Below are 16,559 nucleotides of genomic sequence, written 5' to 3' on the forward strand. Positions count from 1 at the left end.
AATAAATATATAACAATGACAGAAGAGGGGACTTCAGGTCTTCAGTGATGAGGTGGGAGAGTGTTTTTTCACTTCCAGGCCTCCACGCTTTCAGTTGAAGAACAAAATATAGCCTATGCATGAAGGATGAAATATAGCCTATATAGCCTATAGGAGTAGGGCTATGAGGCCCAGTCCAGCTCCTTGTCACTCTGCACCTCTGATGATCGCAGATAGGTTGGGAAAGGGGTACAGAAAGATAGCTTATAAGTGCACAGGTCTTTCTCTGCACATTTGGGAACTCTTGGGTTTTTTCCATCATTCCCAGCTGTCTGCAGAGACAACTCTGCAACAGGGTTCAAAGATCATTATGTTCAGTCCACATTTTTAGAAATAAAACTGACCTAATGCACACCTACCAATCTAATACATGGATCAGACCATATTTATCCTTCAGATTTTGGCACATCTCTCATCTTTACAATACAATTCTCAGCTCCAATAAAAGGGACAAATCTATCATCTATCTATCATCTATCTATCTATCTATCTATCTATCTATCTGTGCATACACTGAGATGAACTACGTTATTTAAAATACCAATTTTATGTCAAAAAATTATATTTAAATATGTATTTAAATACAGGTTTATATGTAGGGTTTTGGTTTTAAAAAAACACAATGGAACCGACTTATGAACACACGCAAAATGGAAACAGACCAGGAATACAGTTTTATTCACATAGGTCAGGCATAGGCAAACTTGGCCCTCCAGATGTTTTGGGACTACAACTCCCATCATCCCTAGCTAACAGCACCAGTGGTGAGGGATGTTGGGAGTTGTAGTCCCATAACATCTGGAGGGCCAAGTTTGCCTATGTCTGACATTATTCTTTATTATTACCCTTAAGGAACACATGGAGTCAGAAGCAGGAATAGTATGCACATCTCAACTCCCACATATTCAGTGAAAGTTTAGTTTAAAAGGGGGTAGCTACAAAATAAGGCAAACTAAGCATTTTTTTTAAAAAAAATCAGCAAAATTAAGGAGTAGGCTTGCCATTTTCTATTCAGGAGGGGAAAACTTGGATATTATAGGTGATAGGCAAGAGAAAAAAATCTTAGCCTATTAGGTAAAGTAAGAGGGCATATAATGATTGCTACAAGAATTCTTCATTGGAGTAACTCACACAGCCCAGCAACAAGTTACATATAGTTCTTTGTCTCTTCAATTAGCTAGAGTTATGGCTATACATATTGATTTTGAGAATTATGCATTCTTAATGTAGTGGAAGTTGAAAATTAAGACACTGTGCCAGTCAGAATGGAGTGGATAATAGGGTAGACACAGAAAAACATAAAAGAAGAAAAAGGACAATGCTTCCGAAAGTTTAAAGCACAAGAAATTGGTTCTTAGAAAAGCACAACATGCTAAAAGAACCCCTTCGAATACCACTACATAATTGAATACTTTCATGGCATTGAAAGTTTAGCCAGAACTTCTGTTTTGGAAGCCTTTTTTAACCACAAAATAACCCATAGCGGTGTACGGAAATAATTTGTTTTGAGGTGCTAAAGCAATGGTAAAGTTGCATGACTCAGAAGCAGATAGTTGCAGTACACTGTAAGGTAAAGATATCAAAAGCCTGATTATTCCACTGACAGCTGGAGCATGTAGAGTGCAGCGATGTTAAGAAAAAGAGTAATTATCTGCTATTTACATTGAGATCCTATTCCAAAGTTTCGAGAGAAAGCAACGCCCAACTGTAAATCATGTCATCAATGAAATCAGTATATAAGGCAGTTTTGGGGCAAGACGTAGGACAAGGTGAATGAAGGATTCTATTTACAACACTTAGGCTTCTATTTTTCCCTGAGGGAACTTATTATTGAGCTTGATCTTACTGGAGTCATTGAAACTTTCACTACAATTGAATGATCCCTTACAATTAGACTCCAAATCTCCTATCTGATCTCAGCTCCCTGTGCTACCCCTACACACACTAAATTTTCACTTGCCTGTGCTGATTTATAACACAACCATTCGGTAAAGGTAGCATGGAAAATACGAAGTCTTAAGAACAGTTTGCTTCTCCGTAATCTGGGGACAGATCAGCAAGCAAGCTCACTAATGCCAGGGCAACTAATGCCAAACAGTTAATATCATAAATAATTGCTTTTCATCACAACAATTTAGCTGGCTGCCTTGTCGTTTCTGGTCCCAACTGGTTAATACATCAAGACAACATGCTAGGTTTTAGGCAAAATCCCAGTATTGACTTGCAGTAAGCAAAATAACATGGTACATTCTTGGAAATTACTGGGTAACATTCAACTAACTCCTACTCGCAGTGAACCAAAACAAGTCATGCCTATTAGATTCATGGGTCTACTTTGAGTTGCACTAGCATGTTGTATTTGGATTAGACCTTAAACTGGGTCATTCAGCCAGCCTTCAGTTACTGACCTGGTAGATATCAATAAAAGGTCAGCATTATACCTGCTCTGAAATTTGCAATAATTTGGGCTAAGGTGAAAGTTACTGATTGTGGATTTTCTTTAAATAAGCCATACTCAAGAGTAGAACATGGGAGCCAACTCCTATGGTCTTTTTGCCTCCCCAGTAAAATATCTGAGGGGGCCACACACCCACACCCAAGTTGATGGACATTGCCATTCAAATAGTGTGCCTGTGCTATGCTATATGATAAGTTAAACAGACTGGGGCTTACTTGGGCCTCCCCAATATTGTATTTAAGTTGGCATCTTTGGAGTAGAAGTAGCAAAATGAGCAGTGCCCAATGGATTACCTTGTTAAAGGATTTGAGGTTGCTTGTCCATGTGCACAGATCACAGAACCCAAGTGAGTATTTCAGGACGACGTTTCAGTTCAGGAATTTGTAATATGTATTGAACTGAATAAAATAAAATGAAACTCATTCAAAACAATTAACTGCAGCACTTAACTAATAACCTGCGCTAAAGGATAGGTCTTTATTTTGCTAAACTATTGCTGGTGCCTAACAGCCGACTGCAGTGTCACTGGACTGCGGCAACATTCCTCTGCCATACGGCGCTATTCAGGCAGCCGGACTTACTCCAGCTGTAGCTTTGACGGGAAGGTATTGCCCAAATGCTCTCTCCTGTTACAATGTTAAGAAATAAAGATGTTTAAATAAAACACCTTATTCTCGTTTCCCTTGAAACGATATCTCTTGCTCTTTGTTAAGTGAAACCTGATGAAATACAAATCCAATCCAAGGGACTTCACCTCAACCTTTCACCTCAGAACTTCCCTATGCTTTCCAAAGCAGAGCGGCTGGGGAGGAGTACAAGAAGGGGCAAGAGCAGAGAAGCATTAGGGCTTAAACAAGTGTTTTACATTTATTCACATTGATCAGACTCCCACTCACGAACCTTGCTCCAAATCCTGTAAAAATGAGATACTTGCACATAGCAGGGTTTGAAGGAAAATATCATCTAATGGAAACACACACGAGACAGACAGACAGACAGATAGACAGACAGACAGACAGACAGACAGACGCATGCCAAGGCTTCAGTGGTGGCAGTGCTGAGTTTTGGGACAACATGGTGAAATAAGTTAAATCCATTACGGGTAACTTGTATAGCCCACATCCAAAATATCTCCACCACAGATCACAGGGCCACATTTAATGTCCATATTTAATTTACACACACACACACATCACTGGCTTGTGATGAAATTTTTCATAGGGGAACAGTTAGGCACCAGCTTGTGAGGGCGATTGTGAGGGACGGGGCGTTGTGACGTCGCTCACGAGAGCATCACACCTCCCTAAACCAGGCAGAAGCTTCCCAGTCTTTGGGAAGAAGGCACCTACTCTAATTTACTGGGAACATTTAGGGGACTAGCCTGGTCCCCCTAGTCCACTGACCGCACGCCACTGACACACACATCCAAATTTAATGTCGGTACACAGCAGATAATAAATTTAAGTTAGAGAGGCTACGGTTGCAATCCTAAACCCGGTGAAACTGGGAATAAGCCCCATTGTGCCAACAGGACTGATTTTGCAGTATGTTGGGATTTTGCTGCCTGCAAACTTCATACATGGCCTTCTGAAATTTAAAGAGCTTGAGCACGTCATGCAAATATGACGGGTGAGTAGGAGAAACTCACATACGACCTAGCACGCTGCTTACTGCAGATTTCAAAAGATTGTGTCTTGAGTTCTGCATTAGGAAACAAGGCGGGCAGGCAGAACCATAATTTAGCAGATTTGGGGGCCTAAGCAAACCCCACCCGCCACCGCACTTGGCATGCGCCCTGTTACAAAAGGCTTTCACAAACATGATCTTCTGCAATGGATTAAGGCACAGTAAACTACTTAACTTAACTTAAGTACTTGTTTATTAATTTTTCATTGCTTAGCCTAACCTCTGAAGGGTTAGATTCCCCTTTACCCCCACAAAATCAATGATTTTATGTTTATAATGGAGCTGGAATTAGCGCGGCTTCGCTCTCCTCCTCCCCTTCATTCATTATTCAGAGGAATCTTTAACACATTAAGGGATTCGTCTTGAATGCTTAAGACCTTGCTGAGGGGGGTTGGGAACAATGTATCCCCCCCACACACACATCCCAGTATTTAAAATGTATAAATACTGGTACCTAAGGAATGAAGATATGGAAATAATTGGAGGCTTGTAAATTGATTCTGCTAAATAATTTTGATTCAAAATGTATTCGTGAGGAAGCACGCCCAGCCCTTACGAGTTTTGATCTGAGGTGGACTATGCAGCATGAAAAGAAACAAGCACACCAATTATTTCTGTGAAATACAGTGCATTTTTACCCACAAAAAACCAGCCTCCCTGCCCCCCGCAAAAAGAAAAAGTAACAAGCACATAAATCCCTCAGACTCCCATCCTGTTTTTCTGTATATTCAAACGTCAGAGTTATTGAACTGTCACAAAGGTGTATAACTCAAGCTGCCAGTTAAATGGTATCCAGGTTTTCCCCACTACTGTTCCCGACCGAAAACAAAACAAAATTCAGATATAGTGCAATTTACTGCACTTGTCATTTGAAGTCTTTATTTCAAAAGGTAATAGGACGGCTACTGCACTACTAAAAGCAGAAAACCGAAGATATATGCCTTTAAAGGGGGGAAAAATAATAATAATGTTGACTGCAAGTTGCAATCAGTCTTAATTCATTCTTTATTGCTGCTCTAGTTCAGTGTTATTTGAGCTGGTCTTAACTGTTAAAAGCATTTCAAATGTTCACATGGTGTGCATTAGGTTTCCAAGTAAAAGCAAGGAGAGCCCACCAAATGTAACTTTCCGAATGCAAACCACATGAATTTGATTTCTTTGTGGCATAACTTTAATTGGGTTCAGAGGTCTCTCAGATGTACCTGTCTATCTGCTTTCCGATGGCCTGATGTGATAAGGCTAATACGAAGAAGCTGCTCCGAACTGCTCTCGGTTACCGTGAGACCATTACCAAGTTTACCCATTTGTGGCTATGCTCAGACCTCCCCCCCCCCGCCAGACTACAGCCACCAAGAAGCTTGAAACTGCAAGATGGCGCAATACCTGTAATATGACATGGTCTTGCATATTTACAGGGCCATGCAGGTTGTTGCTGTTCCAGAAGCTACTCGCATCTCTGCCGCTGGCTCTTACACCAAGACAAGCAACGTCTGCCCCATGAAGGTAGGGGTGGATGTGAGAGACACATACAGACCTCCCATTCACCTCCCTAATGGCCCTCTTGCAGTCCTATATGAACACAATAGTTGGGGAGAACAGGGCTCCATTGAATGTACAGGCATCCTCCGCAGCATATTGTATTGTGCTATTGTTAATGGGGAATAATTTATGGCCCTGCTGATGGCTAGGGGCACATCTCGCAAATTTACCAGGCAATCATCAGGAAATGAATCAAAGAGGAGCATAAAAGGCTGCATTGCTAGAACATGCCCCAGGTCCCTCTGCCAAATGAACAAACAACAGAAACTCCTGACTCCAGGAATTCCCACAGGAATCTTACAAATGGGACGGAGATAGAAGGGCTATGCATGAATATTAATCTTAGCTGTCAAGTCATTTTTAAGATGGCCGTAACCACGCCTCATAGCATTTGTTTCATTAAGTTAATCATGCACCACTTGAAACGGCAATAATAACCCTTAGCACCTAGCATTGCTTTCAAAGCGTTACAAACAACAATTACGCCAAGTTGGCTGCTCCTACTATCTTCATGATATACGGCCCAAAGTGGAGAGGTGCTTACTGAAAGGGCATAGTGGTTTGCCAAAGGCCAATGACTATGAGCTCTAGGTGGGGACACCTTTATGGCTGAATGGGAAGTTCTAGCTAGTGCATACCTTTCAACATTTCTCTGATGAAAACAGGGGCGTCCAGTGCTATTTTTCTAGAAAAAGAGATGAACTCACCATGAAAGCCTCCTTCATTCTCTTAGAATGGCAATGGCTAAGAGGTGTTGGAAGTGAGTTATGGCTGAAAAGAAGCCCTGGGGACGTCCTATTCCATACACTCCATACCTATTTTCACCAATGAAAATAGGGACATCCTAAGGAAAAGCTGGACGTTCATCAGATACCAGGAGAGCTTCTGCAAGTCTGGGACTGTCCCTGAAAATAGGGTTGCCATATTTTGAGAAGCAAAAAAGAGGACAAATTTGCCAACTTCTACTTTTAACTATGGATCACTAGGGCAACTCTCATTTTACATACCCATGAAAAAGAGGACGTGTCCTGGAAAAAGAGGGCATATGGCAATCCTACAACTTGAAGGGCTTGCTACTGCAGAACACTGCAACTAGGCTGGTGAGTAAAGCAGCCTGCCGAAAGCATATTACACCATGGCTGTCCTGCATTAGCAGTATGCTACCAGGCCAAATTTGAAGGCTCTTGTGCTAGCATACAAAGCCCAACACAACTTGGAACCAGATACTTTAGGAATCCTCTTAGTCCTTATGTTCCTTCCTCGTCACTGCAATCATTAAGAGGGAGCACTGTAAGTACTTATTTTACACACACACACACACACACACACACACACACACACGGAAATAGATGGCCTATTTTGACATTGCAAGGGATTTGAATATTAATGTCAGATCAAGATGCTACAGAAAATTTGCTGTCATGCACCTTGTTTTCCTTTGTTTCCTCATCTTTCATTTGCCATATATTTAAAAGATTATATTGGTGTTAATTGGTGTGTTGCTTTGTTACTGATTATGCATCTTGCAAGACACTGGTTTGCTTAAGTATTTCATCTCAGTGATGCTATGTTAAGTTTTTTCCTGATTCTTCAAACAATGCAACAGAACAATCCATTTTCTTCAGCTGCAACCCAAACCCTGCTTCGAAGTTGAATAGAAATCAATGACTTCTAAGTAAATTAGTTTAGGACTAGTTTAGGACTGTGGTGCCAGTGGCTATTTCTTTTATATTACATTGAATTGTAATCCATAACCAAGAAGGAAGAGGGAACCATGGGGAAATTTCAAGCAATCAGGAAGTAGTAAGCTTTTCCGCAACAACCTGGACTCCAGTCAGAGCTGGCTGTCATTTTATAACCTTCTGACCAAATGTGTTCGGTTAAGACTGGTTTCAAAACTTAGGAAAACAAACCACATGAAAAGAACACAAACTGAGAATATTAAATAGGCGTTTTCACAGGAAATGGATTCAATCCCCCCCCCCCAATATTCCTGGATGCTAAACTCTGAATCATTTATTCAAATTTTTATATTGGTGCTTTAACAGGGAGTCAAACATCTACAATAGCTTGTTTACTTTAACCAACTTTGTTTTGTTAACTCCTCAAGAATTCCACAGCTTCTGCCCTGTTCATTTAATTTTCATCAACCCGTGTCCAAAAATACTGATGACTCACAATACTAATCTCTGTTACAGTGGGCACAACTGCATATACTTAAGGGGCTACCCTCAACTAATGCAAAAACAAGAGTAACCATATACTGGAGGCCGCCCAATTTTTACTTAGTGTTCTGGAACATATGCAGGGTTCCCACATATAAACAAGCTGCCCATCATGTTAAGATACGTTATGGGTTCTGCTTCTTGTTTCGGAGTGCTCAGCACCAAAGCTGTTGTCAGGATTTCATTCTGGACAAGATTCCCATTAAGAACTCTGCAGTGGGGAGCTGTTTGGGCTTTGTCTATTCATGTTTAAAGAGAGCCTTCCCTAAAATATAGCAGAAGTAATAAATTAAGCAGCAGAAATGGCAACAGATTATTTTGTAGAAAGGAAGTTGCATTTGCTACCAGGCCAGCGGCTGCTGCTCTTGCAGCTGAAACTCCAGCCAGGAGCTATAAAACAATTCCTTGTGTCTGGGAGAAATGATAATACTGCTCATTTCCAATGATTGATTCAAGATACACACCCAGTGCCTATGCCAAAACCTGCTAACATCTATAATCAATAAAGTTGTGGCCTGTTTAAATCCCACTTGGTTGTCCTCAATTTATTGCAACTAAATCATGTCTTGACCCCCCCACCTATTGCTCCACCACACCTGGGCCCATATTCCTATGGTAGTGAAAATAGCACCATACTATTAAAAGTAAATGCATTGATTAATTTAATTACTATCCAACCTTTTTGTTCCATCATGGAACTCAAAATGGTGTACATGGGATTCCCATGGAAATAGGTAGGTCTCCTTTTAAAAAATGTGCAAAAATAATCTTTGCTTCAGACTGATGAAGCATATGTGCAGCATTATACCAAGTCCAAAATCTAGATTGTTTTGGTTTAGAATTTCATTGTTGTTCAGGTACCAATCAATAAATGCTGACACTTTAAGTGAGGCACATCATGATAACATCTAAGTAAATGGCTTTGTAGGAAAGAGCACAGATATAATAAATGAACAGATCAAATTATCTTCACTAAGGAAAGAGTGAACACCTTCCTCAAACAGTGGTTTGGATTGAATATTATTGGCGAAGTGGCTCAATAATACTCTGTATATGCAAATGTTTGGGCTCACTCAACATTGTACAGAACCTTTATTCTCAGTAATAAAGGAACTCAAAGGTGGAGAATACTACACACACACACCTATAAAGTTTTGTATGAGTTAATACTTTATCATCCCTTTGGAACTCTGCTGTATCTTTCCACTTTTATCCTTCTAGGTTGTGACACTTTATGGTTTACATTTTTGATTCTTTGCTTTTTTATCTCTTGTTATGTTTGCATTTTTCTTTCTGTTTTTGGTAACAAATCACTAAAAAGTATTTAAAAAAATAAATAAAATAAAAGTGTTTCTCTTCTTCACTGGCAATGCAATGTTTGCTTTTGGTTTGGGAAAACAAAAATTGTCATTTATTTGTAAGAAATCAATTGCATGAGATGTAGTTGTAATGAAATGGGAGGGAGGATTCACTTTATCTGCCTTGCCTTGCTTTTAAAATAAACTCTTATGCTATTTTATCTTTTCTCACTGTTTGAGATGCTACTGTCTTTCCTCTCTTTGGCTTCCCAGCGAGCCCATATTCTGGCGGTAATGAAGCAAAGGCAACGCATGCCAATTAAGACTGCAATCTTAATGTCACTTACCTGGGAATAAGTCCCACTGAATTCAATAGAACTTACTTCTGAGTAGACATAGTTAGAATGTCACTGTTTATATTCTTCTGATTTCTTTTTTTCTTTTGAATATATCAGAGGTAGTCAACCTTTTTCTACCTACCACCCACTAATGCGTCTTTCTTGATGGTAAAATTTCCTTACCGCCCACCAGTGCTCAATGGAAGGAGGATTCAGCTTGTGCCGTAGAACCCCCTACCGCCCACCTAGAATCCTGAAGTGCCCACTAGTGGGCGGTAGGGACCAGGTTGACAACCCCTGGAATATGCAGTCAAATGACTCCTCCAACACTTTATACCTGGGTCGGTTTGGGATGTGTGTGTTTTAAGCACTGGCGGAGGAAAGGGGGGAGGAGCAGCCTACCCTTGATGCCATGGGGCTGCACAGTGAGAGGGGCACTGCCTCCCCCCTCCATCGGTGGAGAAGCGTGTGCCTGTGCCACCGCCCCGCCCCCCCGAATCCACTCAGGCTCAGGCATCACCCTTACATCCACTGCCAGGAGGCAGAGGCAGGCGAGAGGGGGGACTGAGCCACCCCACCGGCACTTGGGAGCTGCCCAGAGCCACTTCTCTTTTGATCGCAAGGCACTGCACACTTGTAGCTCTTGAGCACCTACACTCAGGTATTCATGGGTTTCTTTTCCTGAGGAATGGGCTGTGCTTTTGAAGTTGCAAACGGGGCTTGTCACCAGCAGTGGAGCAAGCCGATTGGGCGCCTGGTGTGGCGTGCGCACCCTGCGCCCAGGGGCAGGGCCAGTTGCCCATGGGGTGGGGCGAGCCAGGGCAAGACGCTCTGTGGGGCCTCCAAGGAGTCTGCCTGCCTCCTTCCACTCAGCCATGCTACACCTGAGGGGGAGGCAGCAGGTGGACTGTTTGGGCAGTGGGACGCCTGCAGGCGCCCAAGCCACCGCGTCACTCTCAGGAGAGACGTGTGGCTTGGGTGTGCTGCAGGCCCTGCAGTGAGTGCCGCCCGGCATTTTGTCACCCCCCTCAGTGGTGACACCTGGGGTGGCCCGCCCCCACCACACACCCCTTCCTCCGCCCCTGCTTGTCACAGGTGTGCCACCTAAATCCGCCATACTTGAGCAGTATTATAGCTGTCCGCAGAAGCAACATGCAGGTATAACAGATTACATTCTTCCTTATCCCTCCTGCTTTGCACTATTTTTGGGTGCTTTTGCCTGGCAGGAATAGGTGTTTGAGCTCTGTCTGTGGTTGAAGCAAGAGAAAGAAAGAACACGATGAGGCATTAAGTAAAGCAAAGAAGAGGTGGAGTCTGAGGTGACTGGAACAGAGTGCCTTCCCAACCCCTTGGGTTGTGGGGGGCGCAGGGGAAAAAAGGGAAGGACAGTCAGAGCAGAGGGGAGGACTGTGGCAATTCAGTGGGATTCCCGGGTGAGGAACAGTGAGAGGGGCAGCAAACTCAGTGACAGCCCCGGGCAGCAAAACCCTAGCTACGCCACTGGTTTTAAGGACAGTAAAGCAACACATGGGAATTTTCAGACTAAAGTTGGTTCCAGACAGGGATTTAATTTGCAAACACACCACTAAGATCACAAACAGGTAATCAGAAACAGGCTTTTAAAAACAAATTTCTCAGATTTTCAACAGAAGGGGTGAATCCAGTTCAAATGCAGAAGAAAAAAAATGGATTGAAATTTGGATGCCAACAGTGTAATGCGAATGATACAATAAACTTGCATGCTTACGTTGCTACCAGTCCCACAATAAACACCCGTCTGTAAGAGCCCTAAGGAGTACATTGAAATGACAAAAAATATTGTTTTTGCTTGGTTATTAAGATATACAAGGACCACATCGTGGTTTTTGTGGGAGCAGGAAGGAAATATTGCTGTATTCTGCTTCTCCTCTTCTCATTTATCTGACTTGGGGCCTTCTCGGCAGCAAAAGCATATTAACATCTGAAATTAGTATGCATATAAAAATTATACACTGCCAGTAATTTGTTCACAATAACCCTTATCCTGTCTGGTATCTAGGATGATACCATTTTATACACATGCCTCCTGGGAAAGAAAGAAAGAAAGAAAGAAAGAAAGAAAGAAAGAAAGAAAGAAAGAAAGACCTGGAAATAAAAGTTACAGCCACTCCAAAGACACCTCACTCTGCCTCATGGAATGAAATGCACATGCACACAGATGAATCCCAGTCTCATGTGCAGGAGTGAGGCCTGAATGCAACAGTTTGAATGAAACCTTATCTTGCCATTTGTTGTTTTCATTGGACTGCAGCCAGTGCAAACATTTGCAGGTGGCTGGGCCATATTTTGACACTTAACTATCTACAGTTGTGATAAAAATCAGAATGTTGCTACACTGCAGTTTCCAATAGCCTACAGGGCCAGATTCTGCTCCCACTTAAGATGCACTAAGACCATTACGACATTGTCTGCTGAAAAGCTTAGAGTTTTTTAACAAACGTATTTTGCGGGGCCTCTCTCTCTCTCTCTCTCTCTCAAAATAAAAAGAATCCTTTTCTGAGGCAGCAAATTCTCCTAATACTTCATACTGTTATGAGTTTGCGGGTGCCATGGCCCTGTAATTAATCCCTGGATCCAGCAAGTGTTAACATCTAATCATGACAAACTAGCTTTCCACGAAGTGATTGCCTGGGTGACGACCCATTAATGGGGATTAAGGTGCAACAGAGCAAATAGGTGGGGGCCCCTCTCTCAACAGTGGTACCTCGGGTTACAGACACTCAGGTTACAGATGCTTCTGGTTACAGACTCCGCTAACCCAGAAGTAGTACCTCAGGTTAAGAACTTTGCTTCAGGATGAGAACAGAAATCATGTGGCGGCGCAGCGGCAGTGAGAGGCCCCATTAGCTAAAGTGGTACCTCAGGTTAGGAACAGTTTCAGGTTAAGAATGGACCTCCAGAATGGACTAACTTCTTAACCAGAGGTACCACTGTAGAGAGTTTTGTGTGTGTCAGTAAGTGTGTGTGTCTGTGTGTGTGTGTGTGAGAGAGGATGTAATCTAAAAGAAAACAAGAAAAAGAGGGTCAGAGAACACAACGTTTGGTTTCTGTTTGAGTCCAAGGCTGCAGCTATGGAAGAAACAAGACCCTTTGGGGGTGATGATGGTGTTAAGCCCTCAGGCTCAGTTTGTATATATGTTTTTAAAAAACGTATACAGTGGTACCTCGGGTTACATATGCTTCAGGTTACATACGCTTCAGGTTACAGACTTCGCTAACCCAGAAATAGTACCTCGGGTTAAGAACTTTGCTTCAGGATGAGAACAGAAATCGTGCTCTGGTGGCACGGCGGCAGCAGGAGGCCCCATTAGCTAAAGTTGTGTTTCAGGTTAAGAACAGTTTCAGGTTAAGAACGGACCTCTGGAACGAATTAAGTACTTAACCCGAGGTACCACTGTATCTTAAAGACACCACAGTCTCCTCTGTGCCTGATTTCCAAAAGGAATAATGAACCCTAGGTAAGTGCCTGGAACCCCTGGAATCCCACACCAGTCGGAGGTCGGGGTGATGTGCAACAATACGTTAACCAGGACCTCACTGCCCACAAAGTTAGAATATGTTGAAATACAAACCAAGAATTCCATTCATAAGTGTTTCACATGTCCTCTTCCCCTTACCCAAGGCTATATATCCTCTGCAGTAAAAATCAATTCTGAAAATGTGCACGAATGTACCAAATGGCAATTATTTTGACTGTGCTTATTTGGTTTAGCCAATAAATGTTGGTTGTTCAGTCAATGCTAGGAACAGAATCCTATATGTATCTACTCAGAAGTAATTCACATTGAGTTCCATGGGCTTAGTCCCAGGAAAATGGATATCAATTGAAGCCTAAAATGAAGGGAGTACAATACACTGTCTATTCTAAAGCAGGTAAGCAGGTGTGGGGAATCTTAGCTTTTCAGATGTTGCTGAGCTACAATTACCATCAGTCCCTGGAAGCAGGGCCAATGGCCAGGAATGATCAAAGTTATGTAGTTAGAAACATTTGAAGGATCAAAAGCTCTCTGCATTTGCCCCAAAGGATGCATGTGAAAGCAGGAACAGAACTCTTGTGTGTAAGAGAGGTACACAATAGAACTTTGGCACACCTTTGAGAATATATTACCACTGTATATTTTTTTTTAATAAAAGAAATCACACAATACTGTCAACACAGAGTAAGGGTTTATCTCCAATACTAATGAGCTAAAAAACTAATGTCAGTAGCTGGTAGATGCCCACGATATTCACAGAACCACATTCCGCACGCCAATAGCAATATCAATGAGTACATAAATTGTCAAAAGAACCTGATTTTCTTATCTTTCAGTGCTAAGAACACAGGAAGTCAATACAACAGGAACACACATACAGTGAAGGAGCCTGGGATGTGTGAAACATATAGGCATCCACTGTGCATTGTTTTTTGAAGAAAAAGACATCTGGAAAGATCTCTGAATGAGTCTTACACAGTAGAGGTCAGTTTGGTGGGCTTCAGCTAACACTGGCATCACTACAGCTGACTTTGATGGGACTGGGGAGGGAAAGAGCCGCAGCAAAATTGGTTCTACTGCTGCACCTGCATAGCCCAAGCTCACCTCCACTGTCCTACCCTACCCATTGTAAAGGTGAGCTATAGCAAGAGCAGTTTCATAATTCTATCCCACCATACCAATTGCTGCACTCGTCATGCAATTCTTATTCATCCAAGGCCAGAGGTCCAGGAAGAAGCATTCGAGCATACGACAACACGATGGACATGCATTTTACTACAGATGATAGAAAAGCTGTAGAATACCCATTGATGGATCTTTCAAAAGTTAGGAAACAGACTAATAGATTATAAACAATGTACGAAGAGACACTAATGGGTTAAGGACAACAACTTGGCTGGATGCTCATTATGGATGAAAGAGAGAGCCAGCACATGGAGTGGTTAGGAAATCCTCAGCCTAAATATAATGGAGTTGGGGTTGACTTTGGAATCAAGGTGGCCCAATACATTTTGGCACCTGGGGCAAAACAGAAAATGGTGCTCCCCCAATCGGGGAAGAGGAGGGGAGTGAAGAGCTATATCAGGAACAAGTGGGGAAATCAAATCAACCTTACCCAAAGGTTGAAGTGGGAATCAAAGGCTGTCGTGGTGGAGGAGGAGAGGGACCCACTCTGAATCACATCAGGTGGGTGCAGAGCCCAGGAGACCCCAGAGGGCAGCCCCCAACCATTTACTCCCTAGGGGTGGGAGGAGACTAGCCAGGGCTGTCTTAAGCATATGTGGCACCAGGGTGCAAAGATGCGCCCAGCCCCAGGTTGCCCAGTCCCAGGCGCACAGGAGGGTGGAGCCGGTGGGCTGCCTCAGCGTCTCGCTGGCTCGGTCACCCCCAAACTCGCAGTGCAGAACCACCTGCAGCGGAAGAGCCTGCTGTGGCGCTCCAACCGACGGGCAGGCTCTTCCCCGGACTCAACTCTTGAACCCCAGACTCTAGGCCTGGCACCCTGAGAGCCCAGCACCCAGGTGCCCCGCACCACTAGCGCCTATGGGTAAGATGGCCCTGAGACCAGCAGTGCCTCCTAGTCACCAATAAGCCACTGTAGAGGTGTAATGGCATGGGGAGGCTGCAGAGGAGCAGACAGATCTGGTTTCCAAGGAGCACACCATAACTGTTATGGCTACCACAACAATAGCAGCAGCAGCAGCGAGCGATGCATTCTTTGGAGGCCAGATCTGCTGCCCCTGTGGATCCTGCAGCCTGAGGTAGTTGCCTCACTTTGCCTCATGGATGGGGTGGCCCTGAGGGTCACAGAACATACTGATGGGTGGTCAGCTTCTTTCCTTTTAAAGATAGCTCTGGACTCTTGTGGAGAAGAAAGGCTATTACTTAAGCTCTCAGTTATGATTAGCTTTGCATAATAGACTCCAAACTGTACAGAAGAAATGTGGGATCTCTCTCTAGGATAGTAATCAGAGATATATGAACAAACACAGTATGTTTTCAATATATGGCTCTTCCGGTGGCTGAAATGCTAAGCAATACTATTGATAAGGGTTGAGAGACTACTCAACAGCTCAGCTCGTCAGGATACAAGTCCCCCGCAGGTCCACGCGGTCAGTAAAGGAAGGAAATTCCAGCCAAGTAATTTGGAGCAAAACAGCAGTCAGTAGACTTAGATCCTTTATTGTGGCGCAACAGGTTCCAACAGCAGTAAGAACCCTGAGCATGAATTTCCATGACACTACATAACCGCCGCCACCCATCTCTAGATTATCTTGCAAAAGTTTCGCCGTGTATCATTCATCAAACACAACATCTGGCACAACACCTAGACCAGCACTTCATCCAAGCAAGAATCAACTGAGGATGTCCTTACCCAATCTGCCGATTCGTGGAAGGTGCTTGTGTTATGACGGAACTCGATTGCGGAGATGGCATGGCTTGTTGAATAACGATGCTGGTGTCGTGGTTTGGCATCCTTGGATTTGAGAGCTGGTGCGTCCCCGGTGCTGCCATGGCTCCTCCAACGGCGTTATGCATTGAAATATTCTGTGAGAAAGGGATTGGGAGAGTAAATTGGATGCTATCGTGTGTTGTTTTTAATTTCCCTCCTGCCTAAAATTAGGGATCTGGAAGTGTCAACAAAAAATGAAAAGTTATTGGCTCCCGGCAAACTGCGTGTCAATAGATCTTGCTCTAACTAACAGCTATAAAGAAATGAAAAATAACTCTTCTGCTTTTACAGTGCAACACAAATTGAAAATACTTGGAAGTTGACTAATCACTCTTCCATACATCTGACTCGTGATTTATAATATAGACATTTTGCACATATCCATTTGCCTGTGTGTGATATATATTTCATTTGAAAATGATTTTCACGGTCAGTCTATGGCACATTGATTTAGTATTCAGCCTGGTGCTACAGTACTAGATCTGTTGAAAATGATAAGTGAATTGGG

General features: G+C 43.0%; 1 protein-coding gene across 8 annotated transcripts in view; it reads right to left on the reverse strand.

The window, feature by feature from the left end:
* CREB5 (cAMP responsive element binding protein 5) overlaps positions 1–16,559 on the reverse strand; it is a 264,799-nt gene that overhangs the window by 152,742 nt on the left and 95,498 nt on the right. For all 8 annotated transcript variants that reach the window (XM_083578731.1, XM_083578734.1, XM_083578732.1 and 5 more), the window contains one exon: positions 15,974–16,146. In XM_083578731.1, coding sequence (XP_083434857.1) covers positions 15,974–16,146 — 173 coding nt within the window. The remainder of the gene's footprint in view (positions 1–15,973; positions 16,147–16,559) is intronic.

This window comes from Podarcis filfolensis, assembly GCF_964270895.1.
Source record: "Podarcis filfolensis genome assembly, chromosome: 12".
NCBI classification, from domain to species: domain Eukaryota; kingdom Metazoa; phylum Chordata; class Lepidosauria; order Squamata; family Lacertidae; genus Podarcis; species Podarcis filfolensis.